Source organism: Sciurus vulgaris (genome assembly GCF_902686455.1).
Source record: "Sciurus vulgaris genome assembly, chromosome: 18".
In the NCBI taxonomy this organism is placed as follows: Eukaryota; Metazoa; Chordata; class Mammalia; order Rodentia; family Sciuridae; genus Sciurus; species Sciurus vulgaris.
Window position 1 is genome coordinate 1,850,366 of NC_136479.1, and position 14,554 is coordinate 1,864,919.

The window sequence follows — 14,554 nt, forward strand, 5'->3', positions numbered from 1 at the left end:
CAGAGTTAAATTATGAGGTACCTGAGTCATGCAGCTATAAAAGCAAATTACCCAGGTGCAGCTCAGTCGTGGAGTACTTGCCCAGCATGTGTGAGGCCTTGGGGTCCATCCCCAGTACAGCCCAAAACAACTCACATTACTTTATCAGACATAGTATGATTCAATGTACTTTTAAGATATAAACTTTGGGCTGGAGATGTGCTCAGTGGAAGAGTGCTTGTCTCACATGCATGAAACCCTGAGTTCAAGCCCCCAAACCACACACACAAGATATAAATCCTGGGGTGGGGATGGGGCTCAGTGGTAGAGCACTTGCCTAGCATGCATGAGGCATTGGGTTTGATTCTCAGCACCACATAAAGATAAATAAATAAAGGTTCATCAACAACCAATTAAAAAATGTATATCCTTTATTTTTCAAAAAAGATATGAATCCTGCCCAGGTCACAAGATGGCAGCAGGGGTGCTGGGGAGGGTAAGTCAGCAAAAGTGGCAGTTGAATAGAACGTGTAGCCACATACCCTTGCGTCCATTCTGTGCAGACATTATTCAAAGAAGTCTTTTGCTCAGTGTAGGTGGCTTAGGCTGGTGCCCTTAGACCTGTGATACCTGCTGAGGCAAGGAGTCCCTTGGACCCCTGTTCACTCTTCTACTGACCAGCCCACCCACCTATGCAGAGCCCTCCTGCAGGCCTCCCCTGGCCTTTGTGAGACCCTGTGGCATGAGGGTAAATCCAGCTGTAGAAGAAAACCCTCTCATGCTAGCCTGCAGATCCCAGAGGGTAAAAGAAAGGGGAACTGTTCAGCCTTGAAACCTGTGGGCTCAGCCCCCCAGGGACAATTCCAGACCTTTTTCTTATCAAGGTCCTTGGCTGAACTACATCCTGTTGCTCCTGCATTTTCTCTGCCAAACTGTACTGATGAAGTAATCATTCACTTTCCAAGTTAACAAAGACATCTTTGACTAAGGGTACCATAAATTCTATGTCCCAATGACAAAAAACCTACCTACCTACCACCCACCCACGCATTCCAGAGTTCAAGTGTGAATGAAGAGTTTGGCTTTCTCCTCTGGCCCAGGTAGCTCTGCCTCAGTGACAGTGCCATGGCAGGTGCCCAGGCCTTATATTCTGAGATGGAGAAGTCATGTACATTTGTAACTTGTGTGCAAATGCATGTTCTCAGCACCACGATGTATCTGAGTGCTGCTGCGGCTGCACACGTTGAACCCCCAGTGAGGAAGGAGCCACTGGCTGGGTATGAACAGGAGGCAGGCACTGAGCAGCGCTTCCTCCTCAGCTCCACCCAGGAGGCCTGGCACCTGATGTGCAGAGAAGCAGGTTCTGCATGGGCTGACTGTCCACAGGCCAGGGGCTGGGAGATGCCCACTGGCTGAACAAGAGAGGGTGGGTGGGCGACTCTGAGCATGGAGCGCCCTGGCTCATGGTCCCCCCTCTTAGCTCTAGACCTATGTACTTCCTCTGAGAGGCACACCACATGCTCCCTTTCTAGGATACATACCTGTGTGTGCTCTCCTTGGGAAGTATAAAGGACAGCTCGGCCCCAACACTGCTTTCCAGTGTGGCGTTGGGGACATGGTGCTGCACCAGCTGGGAGATGCCTTCGGGGTTGCAGTGCGGCTCCCTTACCAGTGTCATGTGGTAGCCAGCACCTGGAACACATGAGGTGAGTGTGAGATCTGTGACTGTCCCTGGACTTCTCTTCCTACCCTTGCTGTGAACTCTTAGGCTCATGCCAGGCAAGCTCATGGGAAAGGGGCTTGAGAGTCAGAGGCAACTGGCTCCAGGCTCCCCTCTGCTGTCCTGGGGTCTTGCCTCCCACACCCTTGCTGGGAAGTCACAGAGGGACCTGGGATGCTGTGTACATCCAGGAGCACCTGCTGGAAGCCAAAGTCTTCCTGAGGGTACAGCCCAAGGCAGGGAATCCACCTGAGCAAGAGTCTGGGCATCAGAGGGCATCTGTTTTATGGAATTTGTTTAGAATGTTCCTACAAGGCTCACAGGAAACAGAAATGGCTTCGTGTTCCCCAAGACCTGCACCCTTTCTTGGAAAGGAAACCCCTGTATCTTTGCTGAGTACGCTGCCACCCAGGTTGAAGGTGTCCACTCTAGCCTCCCTTGTGCTAGCCACATAGGGCTGTGTGCTGGCCATAGGAGACCAGTAGAGGTGAGGTGTGAACTGAGGGGAGGTTGCCTTTGTGTGCTGGTGTGGGGGAGACTGGACACAGCGCCATCTTGGACCAGGGGGCGACCTTGAGAAGGGAGCCACACTCACCCTGCAACACCCACTGGTCTGGGCCAGGCCACAAGCCATGCCCTTGTTGGGAAGTGCAATCTCAGTCAACAGGCTGCACCCCTGGAGTCCTACTCGTAGGTGGACGGGAGCCCAGCTGCTCAAGGCATTCTGCCCACTCTCCTCCCTCATTCTTGTAGGCCTCTCCACTCGGGGGGACAGAGGTCTAGAGGAGGCCTCTCTCTGCTGGTCTCAGGGCCCTTCCCAAAGGCTAACAGTGGGCAGTGCCTCTCAGCCCAGCAGACAGTTGTGTTCACCCATCCTGGACTGAGACTGGGCTACCGCTCGCTGCTCACCATATTTCTGCTTGAGGAATAGCGATGACCCACAGCACTGCAGCTCCCCCTTGGCCATGATGGCGATGCGGTCCCCCAGCAGGTCAGCCTCATCCATGAAGTGGGTGGTCAGCAGGATGGTGCGGTCACTCTTCTGCTGCTGAAGAAGGTCCCAGATGGCCCTCCTGGAGATGGCGTCCATGCCTGATGTGGGCTCGTCCAGCATCAGCACCTGGGGACAGGGGTACAACCTGGTGACGATGGGAGAGCCACATCCCAGGTCCAAGGTGGCTGTGTTGTGGGACCCCAGGGCTGGAGTCAAGGGATTTGCAGAGCTGGCTTGAGTTCTAGAGCCTGAGGCCTTTGGGCCTGCTGCCTGTGTCTGTCCACCGTGTCAGGTGGAGGCTGGGCCCCAGTGCCCCATACCTTAGAGCCCGCTATGAGGGCGATGCCGACGGACAGCTTGCGCTTCATGCCCCCACTCAGGAACCTGCACCGCAAGTTGCGCTTGTCCTCCAGATTGAGGATGTGCAGCATCTGCTTGACTTCTTCAGGGCACTTCTGCTGAGACAGGCCTTTCAGCTGAAAGGGCAGGGGCAGGAGGTGAGACCAGCGCTGCAGAAGGGACCTGACCCTGTCCAGCAAGCTCCCTGTCTGGACACATCTCCTGCAGTTGTAGGGCTCTGCTTGCCCACTGCCTTACTGTTTTTTTATTTTTTTTATTTTTTTTTATTTTAGTTGTTGAGGAACCTTTATTTTTATTTATTTATATATGGTGCTGAGAATCAAACCCAGTTCCTCACACATGCTAGGCGAGTGCCCTACCACTGAGCCCCAGCCCCAGCCCTTACTCTGGTTTTTAGAGAACAGCTCCTGGAAACAGACTTCGCCTTGCCAGGAGACTAGCAGCACATTCAGAGAGGTGGGAACCCATCCACAGGTCAGCAGCAGAGCAAACAGCACCCACCCGTCCATCACCCACAGGCTCACCTGTGCATAGAAGTAGAGATGTTCTGCCACCGTCAGGTTGTCAAAAAGAATGTCGTGCTGGGGACACAGGCCCAAGCTCTTCCGGATCTGAACCATGTCTTGGGAAATTTCATACCCACTGATATACGCACGTCCACTGGTAGGCGGGAAGAGTCCTGGGGCCAGTCAAAGACCACCAAAATTCAGCATGGAAATGGCGCTCATCAGTGTGAGGTGTGATGGCCCCTCCACCTTCGTCGCCTGTTCCCTCCAGTTTACAAAGGACCCTGTCCCTGTGAGAGGAATGCCCGCTCCCCACCGTGGTGGGCTGAATCTGGCTGGGCAGCGAGAGAAAGGAGGGATGGGGACGTGGCCCTGATACAGGGCGCTGAAGCTTGTCAGGGATGAGAAACACACCTGCGTGCACAAGTGCGGGTAGTGCCAAGTCGCTCGCTCCCACAAGACCCTGCCCCAGAGTCTGCCTGTGCTTCTGACAGGCACCTGGGTGCTCAGAGAGGATAAAGAGAAACCCCAGGTTGGGCATATACACCAGGGTGGCCTTTCAGGGCAGGCTTGGAATAGAATGGTATGGGGTGCACCCACTCCTGTGTGACTTGAGAAGAAGCCTTGTTTCACTGTTCCCACGAGGCTCGGGCATTCATGGACAGGCTGAGAGGAAGTCAGGGGCGACTGGTTGGCTCCCCCACATCACTGTGGGCTGAGGACTGCTGGGATTCCCTGTGGCTGGGGCAGGACTGAAGGCTGCACGAGGGAGGAGGGCTGGCACGGGCGGTGCTGCGGGAGGGCCTGCTGGCTGCAGGTGGCATGCAGCTGCCCCTCACCTGTGAGCATGGAAAGCGCGGTGGTCTTCCCTGCACCATTATGGCCCAGCAGGACGGTGATCTGCCCCTCATACAGGTTCAGGCTCAGGTCCCTGACGGCTGCCTTGTCCTTATTCCCCACTTGGAAAACCTGGGATTTGCAGAGGGCTGCTCAGGACTTCCTGTGGCCCTCAGGGCCTCCCTCTCCCTTTGGAATGCAGCCCCAGGGTCTCAAGACTCCAAAGTCGGCACCAGTAGTGTGAGAATGAAGTCCCCCTGCCCCACCCCTGACGTGTCCCCCTGGGTGTCTCTTCTGTTAGGAGGTCCAGAGGCCACGCCAGCCTGGATGCGGAGGCAGAGCACACACTGGGGTGCTGGCAAGGACCCAACCAGGACTTTGCTGAAGTCACCCTGAGTTTGACCCCATGCTGGGACTGACTCCAATAGGGAGGGGTGGTCTGTGACCTGGAGAGTGGTCAGGAGCAGCTGAGGGACCCCTGCCCTCCTCCCCTGCTGCGACTAACCTGCCCCCACATTGCCCTGCTCTGTCCCCACAGGGAGGTGGCACCTTGGACAGATGCTTGATCTTGATCCCTGCCACCAGGTCCTCTGGCTCGGCCTCGAAGTACTCGGTGCTGAGAGCTTTCTCAGGGTCACTGTCATCGTCTTCCTTCCCGGCGACCGACCTCGGGCTCCCACCCCAGTAGGAGGGCTGGGGTGGAGGCAGACAGTGTCAGTGTTGTCCGTGGCCATTCCTTTTGTTTGTGACCTATCAAGTAACCTCCAGGAGACACTAAACACACGTGGCAATGTGACCTAAGTCTTAACCTTCCAGGGGACATGGCTGTGGCAGGGATGGGGGAGCTCCTGACTCAGTGATCCCCAGGGAAGCTCGGAGCCTCAGAGCCTAACCTGCCCGGCAGCAATTCACAGGCTTGCCACGAATGCCAACTCAGAAGGGAGAAAGGAAAAGGAGCTTACCCACAACAGAGCCCAGCATGAAGGAGCTGTGGAAGGCTGCAGCCCAGCAGGCCCAGAGAGACCGCTCCCTGGCCCAGTCACCCACGAGCTCAGCCACATGAACAGCCGGGAGAGTCCCCTTCTCTCGGCTCTGCGTGGGGGCTCAGCAGGGACACAGCCCTAGAGTGCTCCGCTCTGGGGAAGCCTCATGCCAGCAAGCCAATGCGCAGGGTGAGCCTAGGAGTGGCGACTTGTCAGCCTGCAGCGCTGTTCCCAGTGAATCCCCAGAAATGCCACAACCCACTGATACTAAGGGACACTTTTCATGTACCTAAAGTGAAATCAAACTGCATCTCATGACACAAGGCCAGAGTGTCAGGGTGACGTTCCTCTTCCATGGTGATAGGTGAAGTGACAGTTGCTTCTACCCACCCATGTCACCTTAGATTTGATGGGATACAGTAGTGGATGCTTGGTGAACACTGAACCAAAGAATGCAGAAAGAAGTCCCCTAACTAACCATTCGTGGGAGCTGGTTAAGTGTGTGGTGGCAGAGCCACATGCTGGGGTCCTATGTAGTTATTATGGGTGGACTCATAGAAAGGTCTACGTTCAAGCATCTGAGCATTTGTAACAAACAAAACTTGTAAGTGTGTGTAAAGATCTAGAGCTTCCGGGTGCGGTGGTGCATCACAAGCATGTGATCCCAGCAGCTTGGAAGGCTGAGGCAAGTTCAAAACCAGCCTCAAAACCAGCCTCAGCAATTTAGTAAGACCCTGTCTCTAAATAAAATATAAAAAGGGCTGGGGATGTGGCTCAGTGGTTAAGTGCCCTTGTGTTCAATCCCTGGAAAAAAAAAAAAAAAAAAAAAAGATCTAAAGCTATATGTATAAGCAGACACACAAGTATATGTGTTTAAGATATCAAGATATGCTGTCAGGTTAAAAAAAAAGCAAGTTCCATGTACTTTTAAATGTGACCTACTGTCATGAAGCAAATGTAGCTATATCACAGGCTCCTCCGCATGTGCCCCATGACAATATGGGCAGAGAACAAGCCTGAAGAGCCACAGCCAGTGTCGCACAGTGGAAAGGGCTACATGTACCTTGGTGTGATCATTTTTACAAAAAGCTGCGGATATATTTTTAAAATATCTTTATTTTTAAAATTTATTTTCATGTGGTGCTGAGGAAGGAACCCAGTGCCTCACAGTGGCAAGGCAAGCTCTTTGCCACTGAGCCACAACCCCAGCCCCCAAGGCTGCACATTTTGTAGGCAGAAAACCTAAAACAGTATCTTTTATGAGTCAGGAGACAGGTGAAGGCGAGTGGAGGCCTGGGGCAGCAGAGTCTGCACTGGTCCCTGGATGGGCGGCTCGGAGCCTCCTCAGCTCAGACCCTGGTCGGGTGAGCCTTCCCTTTGCTCTGAACCAATCCCAAGGGCCCTCACAACCTGTAGCTCACCACCCGCAGGGCAGGTTCTCTATCCCATGCCAGGGACATCTCCACCCCCTACAGAGGTGGCCACTCGAAGGGCAGGGGCATCAGCACTCACCATGAGGAAGAAGTACCAGGGCTGGGGCACACCGAACTGGCCAGGGAAGACGGCCTCCACATACCAGGTCACTAGGCCATAGAGCACAGAGTCCAGCAGCAGCATCCCCAGCACTTGCCCAAAGCAGAAGTCATCGTCCACATTGACGGGACTCAGGAGGTCTCGCCACTGGATGCCTGTGCCTGGAGGACAAACCAGGAAAGTGGCCCCAAAGTGGGCAAGCAGGGAGAGCCCGGGACTCCAGGGCCCAGAAGGCATGTTGTGCGTGCTCGTCTGTGTCCTTGCTGCGACCCCTCCCTTCCCAGCTTCCTGACAGATCTGATAACTTCCCTCAAAGCTTCAGGCAACAGCAGCAAGTTACAAGATCAGCAAGTGACAGCACCAGAAGAAAGCTCAGGAGCAGATGAGCCGGGCTTGAGCTCGACTGGTGATGTGTGAAACTGCATGTGCGGGACTGGGTGTGGCTCAGTGGTGGAGCACTTGCCTAGCATGTGTGAGGCATGGGGTTCAATCCTCAGCACCACATATAAGTAAATGAATAACATAAAGGTCTATCAACATCTTAAAAAATATTTTAAAAAATGCATATGCACGTACACACACACCATCTGGGGAAGGCCAGTGTGAACCAGGGTGCATTTAAGTCTGTCTTAAAACTGAAAGACCTGCTGGGTGTGGTGGCACACATCTGTAATCCCAGTGATTTGGGAGACTGAGGCAGGAGGATAACAAATTGGAGGTCAGCAACTTTGTGAGGCCCTAAGCAACTTAGCAAGACCCTATCTCAAAATAAAAAAAAATTTTAAAAGGGCTGGGGCACCAGGCACAGTGGTGCACACTTGTAATCCCAGCAGCTTGGGAGGCTGAGGCAAAAGCAAGGCTTAAGCAACTCAGTGAGACCCTGTCTCTAAATAAAATAGAAAATAGGGCTGAAGATGTGGCTCAGTGGTCAAGTACCCCTGAGTTCAATCCCTGGTCCTGCCTGCCCACCCCCCGCACCCCTCAAAAAAATAAAAAGGGCTGGGGATGTGACTCAGTGGCTTAGCCCACCTGGGTTCAATTCCTAATACCGAAACAAATAAACAAAAACACAAAAACCCTGAGAGGCCTCAGGCACATAGGAAGCTCTGTTTGGTAGAGTTCACAATTAGCCCACGTTACAATCGTACAGACTGGGGACCTGAGTCTCTGACCATCTACTGTTGGCCAGGGCCCCAGACAGAAATGGTTACTCTCTAACCCTGGTGAATGCTCACTTTCAAACAGCTCGAGACTTACCTGTTTTAAGAAAAATTCAGTATAGAACTTTGTGGTGTGGGGGGAAGCGATGCCATACAGTTAGATTCCTCTTTAGAATGGCCATTTACTTAGCTGTTTATTTTGTGGTACCAGGAATTGAACCCAAGGCCTTGCACATGCTCGGCAGCACTGAGCTACATCTCTGGGCTTTTTAAAATTTTTATTTTTAGAAGGGTCTCACTAAGTCGCCCAGGCTGGCTTCAAACTTGCAAGCCTCCTGCCTTAGACTTCCCAGTAACTGAGATTATAGGTATGCACCACCAATCCTGGCCAGAAATGACCTCTTAAAAAGTATTTGAGCCCTAGAAGGGTCTGCTTATTTACAAAGTCTACATTTTAACAGCACACCATCAGACATAAACAACATATATATTTAAAAGCTGAAGTGCTGGAAGACATTGCCAACTGAAGTAAAAAAATGCTAATTAAAGATGAATCAACACTGAATGTTCCAGAGCTTTGGAAGCTATGACAACCAGGAATTACAAAGGGTCATGGATTGAATGTGTCCCCAAAAGTTAATGTGTTAGAAATAGTTCCCAGGTGGCCCTCAGAAATGGACTGATGCTGTCCTCAAAAGAGCCTGCAGGAGTGGCCTCACTCTTTTGCTCTCTTGCCATGTGAGGAACAGCACTCAAGGTGCCATCCTGGAGGCAGAGACTGGGTCCTCACTGGACACCAAACCTGCCAGTGCCTCAGTCTTGGACTTCCAGCTTCCAGAATAGTGGAAAGTTTCTCTTCTTTATAAATTACCCAATCTCATGGATTCTGTGATAGCAGCACAAATAAACCAAGACACGTGGCTGGAGGAAATGAGAACATGTGTTCTACAAGAGAACATCTAGATGGGACAGAGTCGAGGAGACTAGCATACAGGAGCCACAGCAGCCTTCAGAAGGTAGAAGATGGCTCCTTCCTGCCAGCAGAGCCAGAACAACATGCAGAAGACCAGGAAGGACAGACACCCCACAGCCTGCCTGCCATGAAGCCCTGGCTCTGGGCGTGTTGCTCTGCCTGCTTGTTGCCTGGGGTTCGTCTAACTGCTGGGGGCTCTTCTGGCGAGATGCTCCCTGGGCAGCAAGAACAGCTTGTGATGAGGCTGATACTCACCTTTGGCTTCGAATTTCCCTATAAGCTGGGCTCCCATCGCCATGGCAACGTTGGACAGGAGACAGGAAAAGAGCTTCTGGGTCAGTGTCATCCAGTTGTACCGAGGAGCCACAAAGAAGTAGGGGATGTAGGTGAAGAAGTAGAGGAAGCCACCCACGGCTGCTGCCATGTTGGCTGTGGAGAGGAGAGCACAGGCTTGCAAACTTGCCAGGTGCTCCGCCGCTGCAGGGCTCCTGGCCAGTCCAGGCCCGCCAAGGCCCAGTGCGGGCTCACCGTCTCTCCCCTCCTGCTGGGACGGCACCCTGCCGGGGGTCTCTGGGCCCCTCCTGCAGGCCTCCCACCCAGTTGCCTGCTGGACACGCCATGCCTCGTCCCGCCTTGCCCCGTCTGTCCAGCTTCTCCTGTTGGTTCATCCATTCGTCTAGCAGATGCCACCTAGTTGGTGCCTCGCGCTCTTCCAGGCACAAGACGGAGTGTACCCCGCCCTCCACCAAGCCTTGGGTCTAGGGCTAGTCAGGTGGGAAGAGAAATGCAGTGCTCCACAGGGACAGGCTGGGCAGAGAGGTGAGGCCCCAGCTGGAAGAGGGAGGCTTCGAGAACACCCGGAGGGTGAGGAGAGCACAGGCAAGCGGCCGGGGCAGGGGACCACTTGCTGTCACTCTACCAGTGGCACTCAGGCCCTGCGATCCTAAGACCCTTTCACAAATCAGTGGAAGTAGTCATGGTATTTTTGGTACTAGGAATTGAACCCAGGGGCGATCCTCTTGCCTCAGCCTCCTGAGCTGCTGGGATTACAGGTGTGGCCACTGCACCCAGCACCTCTTTAAAAATGAGTTAAGACACCAAAGACTTTTTTCTTTTTATGGGTTATTTATAGGTAGTCTGTGGAAAATTAATATGGGAACATTTAAAGCTTTTTAAAATTTGACAAAAATAAATTCATGATATATTAACAAAATTTTTAATGAAAAACAACCACTTTTCCCACAACTGGTGAGAAGAGCAGTGTTGTTTGATATTTCTGCAACCTCTGCAGTGTCTGACTTCACAGATGGCTGCTCTCAGTTGCCTCTGTGTCTGCTCTGCTATATCCCACTGTTTTGTTTCCAGAGTTAGAAGGAAACGTGGCTCATCCTGTGATGGATGAGCAGCTATAAAAGCGGGGGTGTTATGGCAGTTACAGACACTTGTGGATATTCTTATTTGAGACCACACCATGTGCATCAAACTGACCAACAAACACATACTCTCCTGTATCAAAGGTCACTGCACTGGTCTTCCTTGCACTTTGAATGGATTTTTATTCTTGCATAGTTTTGTAACATGATTCATTAGTTGTTTGTAAAATATTGCTGTAAAATATTGCTAACTGAATTATGCAGATCTCCCAAATACTGGCTCATTTTATTATACAATTTCAAAACAGATCACATGCATTAATACTATTACCAGACTCATCAAAGACCCTTCAAGTGCTGGGAAACTGTCAAGCTTATGGTGTTAGATTTGACTTTGCAAAATTTTACCTTTTGCTTGAAATTCTGAATTTATTACAGACATCTGATCTGTAATAAAACTACCAGTGGTTTCCTTAAAAGCGATAAGCTCAGATTTGAAAAAGGAATGCCTATTAAATACAGATGTGTGAATGGCTATACTCTGACAGTCACTCCTTCAAGCAAAAATGGTACCCGTGAACAAGTGGCTAGTTTAGCTGACAACTCAAGCAGCTATACCTGCTGGTCCTGCAGTTAATCATGCTCAGCATGCAGAACCAGTACGTCATGTGCACGTCTCCGTCTGTCATATAGAACACTAAAACAGCGTATTCGGGAGCCAAGAGTTAATGAAGTCAGTAATTTTATCTGTACCATCAAGAATGTTCTTGAGTAAAACGGGCATTCTCGTTTGTCCGTTTGCTGTGAGTGTGTGGTGAAGAACACGATGAGCAGCGTGTTTGGTGGCACCGTGTGGACTTACGCCTGGGGCCCAGTGGTATCACCCCTAATTGGGTTCCTAGAGGACCCCTAGGAAATCACCCTTTGAGAGCCCCTCACCTAGGCAGAGCCAAAAGCCCCAGGAAGCGGGTGGAACAGGGACTGTGTGGAAGGGAAAAGAGCGGCAGGGGCAGCACGAGGCCTCCGGCAGGATGTGGCCGGCCGCGGCAGGGGCTTCGGCTCTTCTGGGTGACACAGCCACGGGAGTATTTTGAGCAGAGGTGACACCAGCTCTGACTGCATCGCCTGCTCAGCTACACTGATGACTAAACGAGGTCAAGGGTGGAAGCAGAGGGACCAGGAGGGACCAGGAGGACAGCTGGGGTCCTGGTGTGCAGGGGGAAGCTGAGGCGTGACGAGCTCGGGAGCCTCCAGAAGAGAGCGGATGGTATCTGCTGGTGGCAGGACGTGGAGCAGGACGCAGGACAAAGAAAAGGGTGGTGCCCGGGCCCTCGGCTGAGTGGCCAGAGGACGAGTTGATCCAGAGAAAGAGGGAGAGGTTTCTGAGGACAGGTCAGGAGCTGGGTCTTGAGCACATTCAGACTGATGTGCACAGCGAGTGCCGGGAGGAAGCCGTCGGGTCTGAGTCTGAGTTTCAGGACAGCAGCCTAAGCTGCAGACCTAAGTTTGGAGATCACAAGCATCCTCAGAGCCGTCCAAGGGAGTGTGTGAGCACAACAGGGATTGCCACGAGAACAAGTGCCAAGGACTTTCAGGAGTAAACGGAGAAATGCTGCCCTTGAAGAAAGGAATGTCCCCCACGAAAATGCATAAGAAAGCAAGAGCAGGTGGACACGCGCGAGAATCAATGGGTGAGTCCAGAAAAGATAGGTAGAGTCAGTCATGGGATAAGTCAGCAGGCAGGCGAGAGATGCTCTAGACGTGCGCGGGGATCCTAAGGAGTCAGGAGAGAATGTTCAGGAATTCAGAAGGAACTTGGATTTCAGTCACGCAGGACAGTTTGAGAGGCCTTGGGAAGGGTCTAGAGGAAGAGAATCACAGGGTGGCAAACGCTGACCGGGAAAGACAGGTCCTCACATGGAAAACACCCAGAGCAAAGGGAAAGCACACCTCCACCACCAGTGGACATTCGCCAACGCCACGCGTGTCAGGTGGCAATGAGGCAAAGTCTAAGTGCAGGAGAAACTGCCCACGGAGAATCCAGTGTGCCACTGAAGTATCACCAAGGAGCAGGGAAAAGAGCACCACCTCCAGACGTCCAGAAACCATCAGCAACTCGCCGATCCCCACAGAAGGGACAACTCAGGCAGGACCATCAACATACAAAGACTCCAAAGGAGCAGAGCACACAAATGAGCGGTGTGCACACAAACATGCACATGAATGCAGATTAGCCACCGGCTGCTATACTCTTACGCGACGGAGCAGACCCTGCAGGAGGAGGCCTGGGTGAGGCACATCTGCCAGGAGCCCAAACAAACAGACTTAATTTTTTGGAAATTTTGAAGGTGTTGAAGTTTGGTGCTCGGGATAATCACCAAAAGAAGAGAAATGCAACTGACAGCTTCCAAACCACCAGAGGTGGGAGAACTGGAGGGAATTCTCAGTTGGACAGCAGGTGGCAAAGAGAAATGGTGAGCAGAATGCAGCATCCAGACAGCAGAGATGACCTCAAGCGTGGCCAATCCTGCGTGGGCAGGAGAGGAGCCCTTGCTTCCGGCCACGACTAGCATCCAACTTGGCATCCACGCTTGCCTTCTGCCATTTCCCCTTCACCCTAAGCCTCCCTCACCCTCCGCCCTCTTTCCAGATCCTTCCTGGAGGAGTCCCAGGGAGGCTCTGTTGTGGCCTTTGTTGGGTTCCTCCAAGCCTGTTCCTCAACAATCTAACCCCTTCGGTCCAGCTGGGCCTCTAACTCCCTTCCGCCAACTCAGTCTCCAGGTTTTCTGCTTTGAAGCCCTTTGACCCCTTATCCTCACACAAACCTGCTCAGTTTCCCAAGACTTAGATCACCCCACAGTCCTCCGCCTTCAGGGGAGCAAGGACTGAAGGACTAAAGGACTCACCTTTACTGAAGAAGGTGCTGACCATGAAGCTGAACGAGATGGAGGAGATGGCGAAACACAGAAGGAAGGCCAGCACCAGGGAGGGGTCACTGCTTGAGAGCACCGCCACGTTCTTCTTCACCTGCAGGACAGGCGGCCAGGGCCAGATGGTGGGTTGATCAAGAAAGGTGGAGGTGGACTAGGAGGGGCCTAGAAGGTCCAGCCAGAGAGACACTACTGAGGACAGGAGGGGCCCTCACCTCAGCCAGCAGGAAGCCCTGCTGCCACCCTGTCCCCAGGGACAGGGTGAGGTCAGTGGCTGTAAGACACTATTGTCCCTGAGTCGACGCCAGCCTGAGCGTAGGGGTCTTTGCACCCTTTTCTCCTCAAAGCCCCCGTCAGTCACTCACCTTGACACAGAAGAGCAGGGTCATGAAGGAGACCACGATGAGGAGGAAGAGGAAGAACATGAGGAACCACGCACTCCAGTGCAGCCAGCTGCTCAGCCCCATCATGCGCATGTACTCCTGTGGGGGCAGGGCGGTAAACGGCAGACTGCTAGTGAACAGAGCCCTGTGTGGCCTGTCTGTGCACAGGCGTGGTACCCACCTCCCAAGGACGGAGGACCAGGATACCGTGCTGGGCGTCAGAGGCAGGAACCGTGCAGCACACCCAGGCCTGGGGAGCAGAAGGCCCCCGCCCGATGCTCACGTCCACCAGTACAGGGGTCCTGCCCCTCCTACTTTCCTCCAGTCTCACATGCTACTGCATCTGGAAGGCCACTCCTGGCCCCCAAATGGGATCAGTTGTCCCTCTCATTCATGTCACAGCGTGTCCCCCTGCTCTCTGCTTGGCAACGGCCTGGTTTTCCCTTAAGTAGAGCTCAGTCCCTACTTCCCTGACTGGGCCTGTGAAGTCCCATTTTGTTTGGGTGTCTCCTTCTCTGCCTGTGCCTCTGAGGGGGCCTGATGTGGGTCCCTAACAGATGTCGACTGAGCTGGTCACTCTCTCAAGAGTTCTGTAGGGGTGCCCCTGTGTTCTGTGAAGCGATTCCAAACTCCTGCAGTATATTCTTGTCTTGCATGGAAACTGCTTCCTAGAAGCTGTGGGTGTGGCAGCTAGTGCTGGGATCCGGTATCAGCCCAGCCAGATCCCTCCCCAGGTTGGTAGAAAGACTTCACGAGCAACCAGCCACACTGGCGTCAGCACTGTGGGCTGTGAAGCACCACCTCAGTTCAGGCTGGCTCTGGA

General features: G+C 53.0%; 1 protein-coding gene across 2 annotated transcripts in view; it reads right to left on the bottom strand.

Moving 5' to 3' along the window:
• The window catches only part of ABCA3 (ATP binding cassette subfamily A member 3), a 47,881-nt gene that overhangs the window by 16,133 nt on the left and 17,194 nt on the right, over positions 1-14,554 (bottom strand). For both annotated transcript variants that reach the window (XM_079120291.1, XM_079120292.1), the window contains exons 8-17: positions 13,714-13,830; positions 13,325-13,445; positions 9,301-9,474; positions 6,892-7,073; positions 4,946-5,089; positions 4,399-4,528; positions 3,578-3,732; positions 3,014-3,169; positions 2,609-2,819; positions 1,521-1,671 (exon numbers count right to left, since the gene is read on the bottom strand). In XM_079120291.1, the coding sequence (XP_078976417.1) occupies positions 1,521-1,671; positions 2,609-2,819; positions 3,014-3,169; positions 3,578-3,732; positions 4,399-4,528; positions 4,946-5,089; positions 6,892-7,073; positions 9,301-9,474; positions 13,325-13,445; positions 13,714-13,830 (1,541 nt within the window). The remainder of the gene's footprint in view (positions 1-1,520; positions 1,672-2,608; positions 2,820-3,013; positions 3,170-3,577; positions 3,733-4,398; positions 4,529-4,945; positions 5,090-6,891; positions 7,074-9,300; positions 9,475-13,324; positions 13,446-13,713; positions 13,831-14,554) is intronic.